The sequence below is a fragment of the Pelophylax lessonae genome, assembly GCF_965119305.1.
Source record: "Pelophylax lessonae genome assembly, chromosome: 3".
NCBI lineage: Eukaryota > Metazoa > Chordata > Amphibia > Anura > Ranidae > Pelophylax > Pelophylax lessonae.
Genome location: NC_138770.1, coordinates 186,844,969 through 186,862,676, shown reverse-complemented (window position 1 = coordinate 186,862,676; position 17,708 = coordinate 186,844,969). Strand labels below are relative to the sequence as shown.

General features: G+C 42.8%; 1 protein-coding gene across 1 annotated transcript in view; it reads right to left on the bottom strand.

Moving 5' to 3' along the window:
* ATP1B3 (ATPase Na+/K+ transporting subunit beta 3) overlaps window positions 1-17,708 on the bottom strand; it is an 83,071-nt gene that overhangs the window by 27,356 nt on the left and 38,007 nt on the right. Inside the window, exon 2 of the mRNA XM_082250068.1 lies at window positions 5,806-5,934. Coding sequence (XP_082106194.1) covers window positions 5,806-5,934 — 129 coding nt within the window. The remainder of the gene's footprint in view (window positions 1-5,805; window positions 5,935-17,708) is intronic.

Sequence of the window (17,708 nt, the reverse complement as noted above, 5' to 3'; positions counted from 1 at the left end):
CAAACCAAGATGAGCAGAAGGACAAAACATGAATATTCCCCATTGAGATACAGAAAATCTAATCTGGAGGACAGAGTATATCATATACACATTATGTATCACATTCCATGTATCAAAGAAAAAAAAAATTTCACACATCAAGGGACATTAATCAACGCAGGAGCAAACAGAACTAAACAAAAAAAAAATCGATCATATAGAATGGAGTCAATCATTGGGAAAAACCCTGTTCCTGCAATTTGTGCTCCTTGTTAATTTGCACCTTCAAGCAAGGTTAGCTAAAGAACACCTGATTGGATGTGGTCATTTCTGGCCCCATTCTGGTTGCCCGACTGCATCTTTCTTCAACATGCCTTAGTCACAGGCCTGGAAATGCAGTAAATAAACGTGAGAAAAACCATTTCATATTTCCTTAAGGCGGAAGTATACTCACCTTTAAGGTCCCCTCCCAGAACGCCCTGTTGGCTGCTGACATCTTCGGGTAGTTGACTTGCAGATTTCGATCACAGGCTGCGGTCATTGGCCTGACCGATAGGACGTCACTCCTGCCTTCTGTCAGCTTCGGCATTGCCGAATTTGTGCATTAAGCTGCGTCTTCACAGCTTACTGTACAGGGGGGGGGGGGGGACAGGCAGGTAAGTAGCTTTAATGCAGAAGAGACAAAGCAAGTCTCTTTTGCATTAAAAATCCTGCCCATTTTAATTTCCTAGCCTAAAAGTTCCCCTTTAATTCTGTACTTGTTCTAAGCCAGTAACTCAAACTATTAATACTATTGTCAAAGCATTATCAAGTTGCAATTGAAGTTGCTAAACAAATGTCATCCTAGGTATTTTCTCATGAATTTCCTCTAAATGAAAATTGTTCTACCAAGAACAAAGACCTCCCAACTACACTACCATACACATAGGTAGATGAAAATCTATGTACCTCTAGGTCTGCCACTATAACTTTCTCATGGCAATTTCTTCTTCTTCTTAGGTTTGTGTCTGTCCAAGTTCTGTCTATGGTGTATCTATAGAAAAACCGGCTGGCACAACAGCAAAAAAGAGCTAGGGATCTTCATAACAAAAGTAACCAAGGCTAGTATAACAGGGTATAAAGCCCAGCACTCTCCCTGTGCCAAGCTCAAACCCTCTCCAGTGATTTCACAGCCCAATGCCAAACCATCACTGTACAGTAGTGGCTTAGGTGTTCTAAATGCCAAATGGAGAAGCAGAATATAGTGCCGATTTATCTGAAAGTTGAGGTTCTGTGTACAGGGTCCCCTGTAAAAACCACTGAAATTGATATTAAACCCTAGCTCTACATTTCATTTTGATAGATAAAATATAATATTCAGTGCTGAACCTTAAATTAATTGAATACGGACTAGCAGCTGGACACTCAGGGGCAATCGCATAGAACCTCCTGTAGACATATGTATTATAGTGCAGCGCAATCCTAAATACACATTATACAGTAATGAATGCATACATTATGTTACAATACCTCACATATATAAGTGCAAGGAAAAACTCTGAATAGTAAGATGCAAAAAAAGAGTCCTTTCATACACTCCAGGAAGATGTAAATTTGTTAGGTGCTCATGCTTTCCCACCACCAGGCATTCTCTGCCTCTCACCTGGAGTGTATGCCAGCTGGTTTTCTCTGTTACCATCCATAAGAAAGGACTCTTCTCTTTTACTCCCATTTTTTTGTACTTTATTATTCAGAGTTTTTCCTTGCACTTATATATGGGACGTATTGCAACATATAATGTATGCATTCATTACTGAGTAATGTGTATTTAGGATTGCCCTGAACTAATATATATACATATATATACACACACACACACACACACACACACACACACACACACACACACACACACACACACACACACACACACACACACACACACACACACACACACACACACACACACACACACACACACACACACACACACACACACACACACACACACACACACACACACACACACACACACACACACACACACACACACACACACACACACACACACACACACACACACACACACACTTTTTATTTTATTTACTGCACTTTTTTTTATTTAATTTTATTTACTGGGTGCACTGTATTAATCGTATGTGGGCCTCAGCTACATAGAGTATACAGTGGTGTGTTCCAACAGTGGCATGCAGACTTACCATCCCACTCCCAGAACAAAATAGAATCAGGACGCAGTGCTACTCAGCCATTCACAGGAAGCTTTTTATTGGCAAGTGACAGGTTGATAATGTTAAATAACTCCACTTCAGCCAACCAGGAGGTGGCTTTGTATTTATTCATAGAATACAAAGCTCTCTGTGAATATTTTGTTTCAGGAGTGGGATAGGAAGGTTTCATTCCACTGCCAAAACACAGCGTTGTATACTATATGTAGCTGGGGCTACAAACAGTGAATATAGCACGCTCAGCAAGAGCACCAGTTAGAGCAGTAAATCGTTGGTTTGGGCCAGCTTGGCCCAAACTATTTAAAGTGGTTGTTACCCCACTGAGTCTTCTTTCTACAATCCCCTCTGTTACATTAACTGATGTTCCCCAGTGTACATGTCTTTTAAAAATAAGCCACCACATACCGTATTTTATAGCGCACGTGACTGGCCGCCCCTCTCAATCTGACAGCTACAGCGGGAGGGACCGAGAAACCTCCGCTGACATCAGCCAGGAAGGAGGAGGAGAAAGAAAGGAGAGAGGTGGCCGGTCACATGAGCGGCACTATAAAATAAGGTATATGTTCGCTTATTTAAAAAATAACACATACACAGAGGGGACTGTAGAAAGAAGACTCCGTTATTTTACCAGCAGGAGGAGATGGCCCGGGGAGATGATCAGAGCCGACAGGCAGGGAGGATGACAGAGGAGAGCAGCGGATGAATGAGGCACGTAAACTGACTACGATGTCAGGGCTCAGCCATTAAAAAAATTGTGATTAGTTTACAGGGGCAGAACCAGGCAGGATCAACCAGGAATTTTAGATGCTACAAGGGGCCAAATGACACCGCACAAGCACTGTGCTGCTGTTCAAGCGTTAAAGAATCAGGAACAGTTTTCTTTTTTTTTTTTGTTAGGGTTACATACACTTTAAAGAGGGTCAATAAATGTGGAGTTAGGCTTTAAGATCAAAGCAGATACATTCAGGCACCTTAGCAGTACTGTTAGATATATGGACACCTGAAGGAAGCCTACTGGAAATTATAAAATCTCCCAATTTTTTTTTATTCCTTTTTTGTCTTAGGACTTTTCTTTAATTCCACAATTTTGGCAGCTTTGCAGGTTGCAATCAGACTATTTGCAGTAAAATTACCAAATGTTAAGTTATCTTTGCTACGTTGATAAATGTCCCAAGACCAATCAAACCCTATCAGATTAAGAATTGAAGGTGATCTAACAAGTGCGCACATACAACGGTCTGTGTAGAACTAATGCGCAGTTATACTGAGAAACTCAAATCCATGGGTTCTGCAAGCAAGAGCTCAGCACTGTGGAGAGAAAATAGTTTACATAACAGGTTAAGAACATTAGAATGGTCAATTATTGGCTTGGCAAATAGATAAAACCTCCCATTAAGCTCAGTCATGCAGCTAAAGCAGGAATTTCTCCAGCCTTTTCATAAAATAATAGAGAGTGGTTTTGCTTTCCGATAAGCAGTGCAGCCTTGTCTAGAACATACAATAACGGAAAATATAGCAGCTGCCCTTAGAAACCAATAAGGAGTAATATTCTACTATCAACCCAGAATAAGTAAAAAAGGACAGCTGAAATCTGGTTAGATGTATTTGTACAACAACCATACAGACAGAAGAATATGTACAGAGATATTAAACACACAGTGGATTAAATATGTATATGGAACATGACCATATTTTGTCCCAACAAGATAAATATCCATCTTTGGTTCCACCTTTTAACACCCCTACTCAGATTGCAACCCAGGTCTTCTGCAATTCAGTTTCTGGGAACCACAATTTCGGAGTTGCAGCTCCCTCAGGTAAAACACGAGAAAGGTATAATTACTACAACTCCAAACCATCTCGAGAGGTAAGGTGTGAGATAGCAACTATATCCGAACATGAAACCTGGAACTAAACGCTGTGTCAGTCATTACTAATTTAATCTATCGAAACATTTCTCATCTAAGGTGGTTAGAGGACACAGGCTTGTAAATTGTGTTATACAAACCTCTGAAATATTTGGGGAAGGGGAATCATTGAAGTCTATTCAGCGGTTTTACAACCACCTCCATGTTTTAGAAGCCTTGCTAACACATTGGCTTATGCATATTAAACACATTACTAATGACACTTACCTAAGAACTCTCACTAGCATTCCAAAATGAAATAAAAGGTCCACACATTCATGTCTAAATACCTGAAAAACTCTTCTACAATAAAACAGCATTGGAATGTAAAGAAAAACTCCTCTTTCCAGCTTCTCTGCTTTTCCCATGACAGAAGCATCATTTGTTGGGGTTGCTACTGCCCCCTGTTCAGTGAGTGCGCCTGGGGGAGTCTGTCAGCTAGAGAGCTCCCACCCAGTTTAACCCCATCTTTTAATTATTTGTTCCTGGTGCCTAGAATCTTTTATTGCCAGGATGCAGGCATCATTGGTTGTTATAGTGGAGACATCCTCCTGAGTCCTAGCAACCTGTGTGACAGTGACAACCTGCATCCTAGCAATCAATAAAAAGGCAGAGAGAGTGTAGAACAGGGGTACCGATATGTCCCCCTCGCCCTGAATACCTTGTGACAATGCTTGTTTTGGAGCCAAGCACTGTCCATCATAGTTAATGAAATATTTATCTCTTTGCTAAATGCATGGTCAGGATTCGGTGGAATGGAGGCAAGAGGGAATTCTGCAATTTCAGCACTGAGACTTGGTCCACACTAGCGCGACTTGTCAGCCTGACAAGTCGCGCTCCCTCGTGGTCCATTGACCGCTACAGGACCCGTTCTAATAGCAGCAACACAAGTCGCTCCGACTTAGAAAAAGGGTCCTGTACTACTTCAGGGCGACCTCGGAGCGACATGCATAGACTTCCATTATGTGAAGTCCATGCAAGTAGCCCCCGAAGTAGTACAGAGTCGTGCCGCCCCAGTGTGAACCGACTCTGAGACAAACTATAAACATGGAAGAAAGTGCAACACAGTATGTACCAAGGGGGGGGGGATGTAAATATATGCATTCCATTTATTTTTATGGCCATTTCACTAGATTTCTATTTAAAGGCGGTTTAAAACAAAAAAAATAAAATAAAAATGGGCGAGGAGGTAAGCTTTTCATTCAACTGAGCTAGCAGTTCTATGTACAGTCTTTTTCAATAGTTTACAGAGCAATCTAAGGAAAGGAAAAGTTCTTCCAGTCCAAAAGTACACAATTCTTAAACACCATTCTGTAATACAGAATAGGCAGTCATGCTCTTGTCGTAAGTACTTTCAAATATCCAGTGTTTATATAGTACCAACATATTACGCTTTGCAGGGTACATTAGGCTGTCGTCAATCATTAGTGTTGACATATGTATACACATGATTTGGTTTTACAAACACTTTACTTATCTCTTCATGGGCAATAAAGGACAAATATAGGAAATCCAACTATTTGCAACTCAGCTAATCATTTGTTGTCTGCTGTTCCAAGGCTCTACCACAATTGTTTGTAGAGATTACCCTATCTGATCTGAGTTTGTGAGATCCAAACACACTAACATTAGACACAGAATATCAATAAGAATACATACAGATGTATAATGTCAGTGTAAAATTACAGCCTTACCTGGAGAGGAAACCCGATCGCGATATTTAGGAACAGAGTCATCCAGTGTCTGCAGCATCACCCACATAGTCAGGGTGAAGAGTCCGGCCAGGAAGCCATAGAACACCAGGTAAAAGAGCAGGATCAGAGCTGGGGATAACAAACAGAATGCATTAGTTAAATTATTTAATTATGTATCACACATTGCTGCCAGAATTCTACTGATATAAGAGGGGAAGGAAAGGACAAAGAGCTCAAATGGTAAAGTGGCACGAGTCAGCTACATCTACTATGTGATCATGAAAGGAGTTTTGCATTCTGCATACAGAATGTCTGTTACCTAGGCTGAGCACAGAAGACCGTCACATAAGAAAGTGTGTATATTCATTTATGGGTCTGACTTTACCGGCTTCAAACTGCTGTTTTTTATTTTGCAAAAAGTATAAAATAATTTTTTTTCCCCAATGGAAAATTTACTTCCAATTGAAAGGTAGGCTTGGCTCCGCCATGTATCTACTGGTGCCTGTCATTTGTCAAATGCTGCAGGACCCTCTGAGAAGCTGAAAAGCCTGAACGACGCTGCAGCATTCAATTTTGCCAATAATTTCACTCAGAAGCACACTGCATCCTTATCTCAAGAGAAGTTGAGGTTTTTTGTTTTTTTTTTTGAGCCCTGTCGGCTCTATGATTGAGAACCCGAGCGATCAAACACTGCTGATCACTCAGTCCTCACTGAGCAGAGAGCTGGCGACTGTCAGTCACTGGCTCTCTGCCCCCCGTGCTCACTGAAGGGCTGTGGCTGTGGAGGGGGCAGAAGTGGCTGGCTCAGGCTCTCACTGAGAGGCTAAGTCGGGTGCCAGTCAAGGCATCTGGGTGAATTCTGACCATATGGTGGTGACCTTTCCCCAGCCTGGACCAGCGCTGTGACGTAAGCCAACAGCAGGCTTCAGCCCACTGTCTGCTGGAAACCAGTCACAGGAGTGAAAAATAAACTGCACTCCTGTGATCCTTAGGAGAAGTACAGCCAAACAAGCTTTGGCTGCACTTCTCCTTTAAAGCAATGCACTGTACTTCTCCTTTAAAGCAATGCAATGTTGAGTCCTCAGGCATCCATTGCGAACTGTAGAGGGGTGTGCCCTAAAACTGGAAAGTGGCATACTGCAAGAGCCTGGGTTTTAGGACGGTCAAGGCATACTATACTTATAGTATAGAAATAGTACAAAAAGCACTAACTGGCACCTCCTAATCCAAGGGTAGGCGACCTTTTTCAGTAAAGCTACAAATCCAACCCAAGTCTAATCATGTTTCTGCCTCTGGATGTCATGCCTGTGGCTGTTTTAATCTTGCAATGCCCCAAAGGAACTTTTAGTTCTACAGCTGATGGAGTGCAAAGGTAGCAAACCCCTGTCCTAGTCCGTCATTCAAAAATGAGTTTCCTTTATCAGGGCTGGGGATCGTTTTGCTTTAAAACTATGGAAGATTGCATGCTGGAGGTATACCTACATCTAGTTATTTCCAATGATTTCTCTGCATAACACGAATACACCAACTTTTATTTAGGTGGTCAAATAACGGAATGATTGTATGAGGTTATTAGTCAATTATTGCTGCCAAGTCCTAGGTTGCCCAGCTGTTTGGCTGCCAGGGCATATGAATGCACAGCCTAAAACAAATGCAGCCAGAGCAAACAAGCGTATTGTCTGTTTATAATGAAAGGGCAGACATTTTCTAGCTAGAGTTTTTCAGTAGTGGCCAAGCTCATCTAGAATGTAGGAGTTAATGGTAGCAAAATTGGAGCCAGAAGGTATTTTAAAGAAACCAGGAAAAAAGTGCTTCCAGAAGCATAAAAAGGCAGATAAACTGGGAAAAGCTTTCATTTAGCAGATCTTTGCTTGAATCTAAACAATGTTTAAGCAACACCAACTCTTAGGCCCCTTTCACACTGGCGGAGTCCACCGGTAGATCCGCTTGCTCAGCAGGGGATGTCTCCGCTGATCATATGGATTACAGGTCCATGTCCGCTCCGCTGATGCAGAGTGGACATGAACACAGCCCACTGTCCTATATGGGCTGCTGGATTGAAATGGACCGCCTGTCCGTTTCCATCCATTCCGATCTTCCAGATAGGATCGGATGTTGGCGGGTGCCAACGGGCACGTCTTATTCAGTTTAAAACAGAAATAAAAAAACATTAATGGGGAAAAATGAATACCTTAATTTTTTTGAAAAATGATCACATAATCTCTGTTCTAAGGGGGCCTTAGAGAGGCGGGGGTGGAGAAACAGCAATACACTGAACTTCCGTGTGTGTGTGTGTGTGTGTGGGGGGGGGGGGGGGGGGCGGGGGGTATACAGCCAGAAAACTGACCACACTGGACGGATGTGCTCCTACGCCTAGTGTGATGGATTAGAAATAAGAAAGCAGGTGGGATTGTCAGGAACATTAGGAATTTCACACAAAATGGAGCAATACAAAGACAACAGGATATTTTTTAACACAAGCACATGGTAAGGTAAGAGTAGTTGGCGAGAAAGAAAAAAAAAAATTAAAATTAAAAGAGACCAGAGTGTGAAGCCATTTCTATGTATGAATGGGCTTTCTTTGGAAACCAGCACATGGACATACAACAGATTTAGGCTCCATGTACACGGGATGTTGTAAATGGCCGTTTAGGAGCAGTTGGGCGTTTTTTTTCAGAAGCCCCTGAACCCACCTACATGTTATCTTATCTGTCCATGTACACATGGTCGTTTACAGTCATTTGCAGGCAGTTGTGTTCAGAGACTTTTTTAGAACGCAATTATTTGCGTTCGAACGTGTGTTTCCCGGCGTTTCAAACGCAAAAGCGTGACCGAACGCGATGACCCGCGTTTAGCGTTTGCGTTTTTCCATTTTAAAAGGGGAATATTTTTTTGACCTCTAGGAACGGTTCTAAACGCAAACGCCCGCTAAACGTGGGTACAAACGCGACCAAACGGACGTTTCAAACGTCCTAAAAATTCCAGCATTCAAAGGGACTTTTAACAACGTCCCGTGTACATGGAGGAGCCTTAAAAGTAGAACTTTGGATATTTTGAACAGAGCAAGGGGAAGGTTATAACCCATTACAGATTATTTTTTCGCCATCTGCGTCCCATTGTGGAGATTTCATTTCATTTCCTGTCCCAAAGCCCAAACAGAATGTGAGAGGGAATCCCTGCAAATTAAGAGAATACCTTGGGGACCCCCAGGTCACCAGAACTAGTGTCCCCATTGGAAGATTTCCCCTTTATTACTTTTCTGAGGACAACCAAATTTGGGATTTTCTTTCCTTTACTTTTAATAATGGTAAACAGGACAAGAGGGGGTAAATCTCCTCAACGGGGACACAGATCGCAATAAAAACTGACAAGTGTTCTAATCCCTCTGCACTCTATCCAAAACTAAAAGAAAAGTTTTGCCTTTAGTTCTACTTTAAAATGAGGAGAAAAGGGGAATGGGTAATGAAAATTACTGAGCAATCTAATGTCATAAAAAACCCCCCAGAAAAGACTGGAAATATTTTAAAGATCCACTAAGCTATGTTCAGCACACTCATCCAAATCCCACCACTTGGGTCTGGAAGGGCCTACAAAAACCCAATGAAACAATAAACCCCCTCACATGGACAAGTCCTAAACACAACATTCAGCTGCAAAAACAAGCTACACAGCTTATCATAACAGAAACGGAAAATTCCTACATGGGCATTGGAAGTTCAGGCTGTTTGCTACTAATGATCACACAATCAAAAGATCCTACGCATGGCCACGTTTTTATTGGTCGATGGCTACAGAGCGCATCACAAAAAACGGGACTTCTTTCAGATGAGTTTATTAGCTGTAGTAAATCCCCATGCACGCACGTCATCATTTGAATGAGTGGAACTTGCTCATGTCCAAATTAGAGAAATGTGAGGTGTCAAAACACGCACGTAGATAGGTGCTAGTAACGTATGAAAGTGAGAAAAGTGGAGCCTGGAGAGACTTTACAGAAAACAAAAAAAAACGTTTTCAAGAATGAAGCTGGAGAAAGATATGGGATGATCAGATTCACCCACAATAAGAGACAATCCATATCTGTACCAGTACTAGCAGACTGCACAAGACCTCCCTGGCCCACTCGTCTATGGGGAAACAATGCTTGGCTATGCCGCTAATGTATTGCCTGAGATAAGCTGGTACTGTGAAGTGTCCGGGCACGCGCCACCATCTCCATAAGCACATCAAAGCACAAGAACACTCAAGTATAGAGTAAATGGTTAACCCCTGGCAGATCATCATCATTTCCCTTCGGTGTTCCAATGGGGACATTTCCATTCACTTGTCCTATAGAGACAACATGTAACAGCCAGTACCACATTATTATTATATACTATACAAGAGTAATAAAAGTGAACTGCAGTCTGCGTGGGATTTTTTTACCTACACACAGGAAAGTATTCAGTTTAATGTAATGATCACCAGTTTGTGTTCTGAAAGTTTTTTTTTTTTTTTTTTTTTTTTTGTATTAAATGAATTGATATTAAAAAAGGCTGGTTTTTCTTTGTTAAATAATAACCAGCATGTCATACTTCCCTCCTCTGTGCAGTGGTTTTGCACAGGGCAGCCCCGATCCTCCTCTTCTTGGGTCCCTCTTTGCTGCTCCTGGCCCCTCCCTCCTGACGAGCGCCCCCACAGCAAGCAGCTCGCTATGGGGGCACCCAAACCGAGTCCTGCTCTGTGTCCATTCAGACACAGAGCCGCAGCTGGGCCCCGCCCCCTTTCTCTCCTCATTGGCTCACTGACTTAGACAGCAGCTAGAGCCAATGGCTACCCTGCTGCTGTCTCAGCCAATAAGGAGGAGAGTCCTGGACAGCCGTGGCTCTCATGCAACATCGCTGTATCGGGATGGGCTCAATCATTAGGGGGGCTGCTGCACACACCAGGATTTTTTTTAATCTTAAAGCATAGAATGCATTACAACCACTTCAACCAGTTGCCATTGGGCTGTCACGGAATCTAAATTCGTAATGGTCTACATATACAGGGGAAATTATAGTGCCTTCCTCTATACGTTACTGATCCTCTAATCTCATTACAGTCAGGTTTTGTCTGACTGTCATATTTAATGATGGGTAGCAAAAGACCACATTTTCTAGGATGCAAAAAGCTGGGAACCTGGAAGATTTATTTTTTTGTTTTAACAGCAAGCAAGGCATGCTTTAGTCAAATGGTACAATTTGGTAAGGCTAACATATTCCAGGTCCCCTTTAAAGACCACTGAACCCAAGAAGAGTTGGTGTACAACTGCCCATATGCTAATAAACTTGTGGTCTGAGGGGTCCTTAAAAGAATTACTATAGGGGCCTCCAAATTGTGCCCCGGGGGCTGGATGCAGTCCTTTGCCTGGTTTTACCTAGCCCCTGGGGCATTCTCCCCACTGTCAGCAACAGTGGTACAAGGTTCCCACCCCAACAATAAGGCACTACTCCTCCCACTGACCCGATGATGGGGCAACTATTCCTCCCACTGACACCAACGATGGGGCAACTATTCCTCCCACTGACACCAACGATGGGGCAACTATTCCTCCCACTGGCACCAACGATGGGGCCACTGTTCCTCCCACTGGCACCAACGATGGGGCCACTGTTCCTCCCACTGGCACCAACGATGGGGCCACTGTTCCTCCCACTGGCACCAACGATGGGGCCATTATTCCTCCCACTGGCACCAACGATGGGGCCATTATTCCTCCCACTGGCACCAACGATGGGGCCATTATTCCTCCCACTGGCACCAACGATGGGGCCATTATTCCTCCCACTGGCACCAACGATGGGGCCATTATTCCTCCCACTGGCACCAACGATGGGGCCATTATTCCTCCCACTGGCACCAACGATGGGGCCATTATTCCTCCCACTGGCACCAACGATGGGGCCATTATTCCTCCCACTGGCACCAACGATGGGGCCATTATTCCTCCCACTGGCACCAACGATGGGGCCATTATTCCTCCCACTGGCACCAACGATGGGGCCATTATTCCTCCCACTGGCACCAACGATGGGGCCATTATTCCTCCCACTGGCACCAACGATGGGGCCATTATTTCTCCCACTGACACCAATGATGGGGCCATTATTCCTCCCACTGACACCAATGATTGTGCCCACAGCCTTCCACTGACACCAATGATGGGGAACTATTTATTTCACTGACACCAATGATGGTGTACGATTACTGACACTAATGATAGGGAACTATTCCACTCATTGACACCAATGATGGGGGCACTATATCTCCCACTGATACCAATAATAGGGCACTATTACTCCCCCGAATACCAATGATGGGGCATTGTTTATTCCCACTGATGCCAAGAAATTTCCTTCTTCCACTGGCCACAGTACAACCCCTTTGATAAAAACCCAATAGCCATTAGCAACTAGTCTCAGCTACTTTTTATATAGTTTGCTGCCCATGATTTTTTTTCTTGACTAGCCCTTGAAAAGCTTTGGACAAACCTGGGAAGAAGACATATTTCGGTTAAAAGATAAGTCCAGTCAAAACCCAACGCTAAACCTGTTCTTTGCCACATTCTAAGACCATTTTATTTAATCCTGTAAAGCAAAAAAAAAAAAATCGTACTTCCCTTTTCTACACCCAATCCGGTCTTTAGCCACGGAAGTGGTGTGCAGGAGAGGACCGACAATGGCTGTGAAATGAATGGGAAGTGATGTCACTTAGAGTTACAATGGGGCTTCTCTTGTCGAGTGCCTCTCCGGCACCCGCCACTACGCTAAAGTCACCACTGACAGCGGATCGGGTGCAGAAAAGGTAAATGCAGTGATTTTTGCTTTACAGGGTAAGATAGAATAGTCTTTGAATGTGGCACAGAGCAGGTTTAGCTGTAGTTAGGTTTTGACTGGACTTCTCCTTTAAGTGTTTTTTCTGTGAACCAGTAAGACCAAAAATTATGGGTTCAGTTGTCACTGGAACAGGAGGATAGATCATAATAAGCTGACTGAGGTTTAAACCTCATCCATTCTGAAAAGACTTTTGTTGTACCCAGTGACCGACAATTGTAGGGGGAATCTCTCTCCAGTGGTGGCAGACGGCATTAAAAACTCAATAGCGGTTCTATCCCTTCCCTTCTCCACCTTTTTCCCTTTGCCACAATTATTCAGGACAAGCTTTTGAGGTATGCCCCCCTTCTTCATGGTCCTTAAAGAAGGGGACGTACCCTGAAAGCTTGTCTTAAATTGTATGTTAGTGCAAATCATGCAAAAAGTATCAGAGACAGTACTCAATTATTTCTGCTGCGAGTGCACGAATAGGGCTACAAATCACCTCAAGTAATATTCAAATTAAAAGCCACATGCTTTATTTTGTTGAGAAAACATCCCCTAGCGTTTCTAGCTGTGGCCATCTTGAGCAAGGGCAGAGGATTCATAAAGCATTTACTTCCTGGAATCAATCGGCCCTTAACTCAGGCATGCAAGCAGGAGGGTGCGCTTAGCTGAGAAAGCCCCCTCCTCCTCTCCTGAAGCCTCATGGGATGTATAACAACATTTTTTAATAGGCCACAAACCAAGAAGCAACTGAAGAAAAAAAAAAAAAAAAAAAAAGTAAAATCGAATATACCCTTCTACATGTTAACGAATGCTAGCAGGGTAGGGACTGAAAATAATTAACGTTAATTGAGAGAGCGAAGTTCCGCTTTACCCTCATGGCAAAAAAAGATATATGTGCCAAGTGTGCAATCCAATTACAGCCAATCAGCTTTAAATTTACACTAGTAATTTCAGTGCAACAGGACATCTTATTGGTTGCTGTTGGTTACTGCAGGCTGCACTTTGCATTACCTAATGAGAATGGGAGAGGACGGCCATACTGGGAACCCTCATATACCAGTAGACAGCCAAAATGAGGTATGTATGTACAAGCACAAATACCTTGTATATATTATACAGACTCACACATGCTTTAAGTGAGTGATTTGCAGCACCATGTGTAGTGTACCCTTTTCTCAGTCTTGTATTGCACTGAAGCCTATCAAATGATCTTTTGGCTGAATGACACATCCCCTTGTTATAGCCTATCAATCACTTGTCTGCTGGAGAGCTGTGCAGGGAATTGTGAAGTGGCTTATCTCTCACCCTCTATACCGATTAAAAAATTCCATTTCAGGAAACGCATCAACCAGGGCCATCACACCAATTGCCGGGAAGCCCAATCTACACAAGAATTTACATGAAATAAATAAACTTTCTACACTACACTGCACTATAATAATCTGCTAGGCCTGATTTGTGATGGATTTATTGTGAAAGCTGCCTTCAGGGGCCGATTACATGTAATCCTGATTACACGCTTGTTAAGAAAAGCAGAAAGTTGTCATATGCCATACTTGATCCTGTTCGACAGCAATACAGGCAACCTAGTAAACACCACATGTCCCAGCGTTCCATCACAGCGTCTACTGAAACAGAGGCCTATTTATAGAAAAAAAATACTAAACATGTACTACATCAGAAGGGTTGGTGCTACCCAGTTGCCTATAAAGACAAAAAGGGTCAGTCTCTACAATCACCTACAGACTAGGCTTGTGACGGTATCAGATTTTCATGCTGCGATTAATTGATTAAGGTTTTGCCACGGTATACGGTATTATCACGGTATTCTATTATTACATTTCCACCTCACTTCAATTTCATTGCTGAATTTAGGGGCTTTGGTTCACTTATGCACATTATTATATAGTCAGTCAGTACAGACTCTGTGAACCAGGCCTAAAATAGGTCATTAAGCAGTGTCTGGCCTAACTGGTGATAACTGGTCCTGGCGCTCGGCTCCGATCCGATGGCCTGGTCATTAAGAGGGCAAATCCTTGTGGTCAAGAAGTGGTTAAACCTGAAGGAGGTGTTGTTTATAAATTACTTTACTATTGCTTTAGGCCTGGTTCACATGTATGCGGGTTGGTGGTTCACATGTATGCGGGTTGGCGGTTCACATGTATGCGGGTTGGCGGCCCACATTTGCACAGGCATAGCAGCCCATTGATTTGAACGGGCTGCTATGCCCTCATTTTCCGCAGAAAAAAGGTGCATGCAGCATTTTTTTAAAATTCAGTGGCCTTGAAATCCATCCTGCTTTTGCACCATGCGACTAACCTGCAGTTCCTGCTCTGGCAAGCTTTCTGCATTTTTTGTATACGTGGGCACGGCATTTAAAAACAGTTTGCGTGTGCAGCAACGGCAGGTAAGTCGCATGGTGCAAAAGAAGGATGGATTTCATGGCCACTGCATTTTTTTAAATTCTGCATGCACCTTTTTTCAGCTGAAAACGCAGGCATAGCAGCTCAAGCCCATTCACATCAATGGGCTGCTATGCCTGTGCAAATGTGGGCCCCCAACCCGCATACATGTGAACCAGGCCTAAAGCAATAGTAAAGTCATTAATTGGTTAAACCTGCAGGAGGACCGGTGTTTTTATCTATTAATGACTTTACTATTGCTTTAGGCCTGGTTCACATGTATGCGGGTTGGGGGCCCACATTTGCACAGGCATAGCAGCCCATTGATGTGAATGGGCTTGAGCTGCTATGCCTGCGTTTTCAGCTGAAAAAAGGTGCATGCAGAATTTAAAAAAATGCAGTGGCCATGAAATCCATCCTTCTTTTGCACCATGCGACTTACCTGCCGTTGCTGCACACGCAAACTGTTTTTAAATGCCGTGCCCACGTATACAAAAAATGCAGAAAGCTTGCCAGAGCAGGAACTGCAGGTTAGTCGCATGGTGCAAAAGCAGGATGGATTTCAAGGCCACTGAATTTAAAAAAAATGCTGCATGCACCTTTTTTCTGCGGAAAATGAGGGCATAGCAGCCCCTTCAAATCAATGGGCTGCTATGCCTGTGCAAATGTGGGCCGCCAACCCGCATACATGTGAACCGCCAACCCGCATACATGTGAACCACCAACCCGCATACATGTGAACCAGGCCTAAAGCAATAGTAAAGTCATTAATAGATAAAAACACCGGTCCTCCTGCAGGTTTAACCACTTCTGGATCGCAAGGATTTGCCCCTTTAAAGACCAGGCCATCGGATCAGAGCGTCAGGACCAGTCATCACCAGGTAGGCCAGACACTGCTTGATGGCTATATAATAATGTAATGTGGGCTGGTGTGTGTGTGTGTGTGTGTGTGTGTGTGTGTGTGTGTGTGTGTGTGTATATATATATATATATATATATATATATATATATATATATATATATATTAGAGCTGCACGATTCTGGCCAAAATGAAAATCACGATTTTTTAGTTTGGAATAAAGATCACGATTCTCTCACGATTCTCTGTGTAACAAAAAAAAAAATTGGGATAACTTTACTGTTATGTTTTTTTTTTTTTTTTTTATTCATTAAAGTCTAATCATTGCGTTTGAAAGACTGCTGCGCAAATACAGTGTGACATAAAATATTACAACAATCGCCATTTTATTTTGTAGGGTCTCTGCTAAAAAAATATATAAAATGTTTAGGGGTTCTAAGTACTTTTCTAGCAAAAAAAAAACTGATTTTAACTTGCATGCAACAAGTGTCAGAAAAAGATCCAGTCTTTAAGAGGTTAAACTTCCTTTCTCCCTGGCAGAGGGAAGGGAAAAGATACAAATGTAATCATTTTTGTTTATAGTTAGGAGACTTAATGCTGAAAGGTGTTAGCTGAGTGAGTGAATGAGTCATCCAGCTCACTGAAATGTATCAATTCACAAGTCAGGCAGACTTGACAGAGAAACTCGGTATTTTAAAAATGCCACAATAACAATACCGTGGCTATGCAATACCGCGATATATCGAATTACCGAAAACCGGCATATGTCTACTACAGACATTAGATGTTGGCTGGATGTGCAGAAAATGATCATGCCATTTAAACATCTCAACGATGATCTTTCCACAACATGCGTGCTAAAATTGTCCAACCATGGAAGGTTGGGTCTAGAGAGGATGGAGAGGGAGCACTTGGCAAAGTTCCAGTCTATGTGGAAAACCACAATGACCAGAACAAGTAATCAATTTTTCCTCCATGTCGTCTCAATCCATAGAGTTTTGTCAAGGTAAAGTGGTGCATACACTTATGATCATCGCCCCACTCAGCAAGTTAGAGTTCTTATGTCTGTAGGCACTCTAACCCCTTCCCACTGTACATATATAGCCAGGCAGGACAAGTGGCATTGTGGAGGATGTAGAGGTACGTCCTTCCAGAAGTGCACCCCTGGGGACATGATCTGTGATCGCTGTGTTCACCAGACACAGTAAATCACTGACCGGTGTAACAGGCCACTGTGTTTCTCCCTGGTACCATGTGAACACTGTGACCAATCACAGGGATTACATGCCCATTCATGACACCACTGCTTACTACTGGGATCTGACTGGTCACAGGGCCAATCACAATGCACCTGTTCCATTTGACAGATGTGGCCAATCACAACTATCACAATAGTAAACAATGGCATTATGAATGGATCCCAAACACCATGTAAATGATTGCTTATTACAGTGATAATCATTGTATAAGCAATCCGTTTTACAAAAAAAAAAAAACCCAATCACGTCCCCAGAGTAGTACAGTGTCACTATGGTAATGCTGCACTATTCTGGTGACCAAAAAAAAAAAAAAAAAGTAAAACAATAAATTATATACAATTTAAGAAAAATTACATACTGTCACTAGAATAGGGGTCTCCAAACATTCTATACAAGGACATTTTTTTGCACTTCAGACCCCAGAAGACACGGTTTGGGGTGAAGTGTTAGAGGGGAACCCATGTTGTCGTGTAGGAATTGTACTACGTGTTGCCAATAGCCTTGTAGAATGGGGGCACTGCCACAGTAAATGGTAAAATGTTCC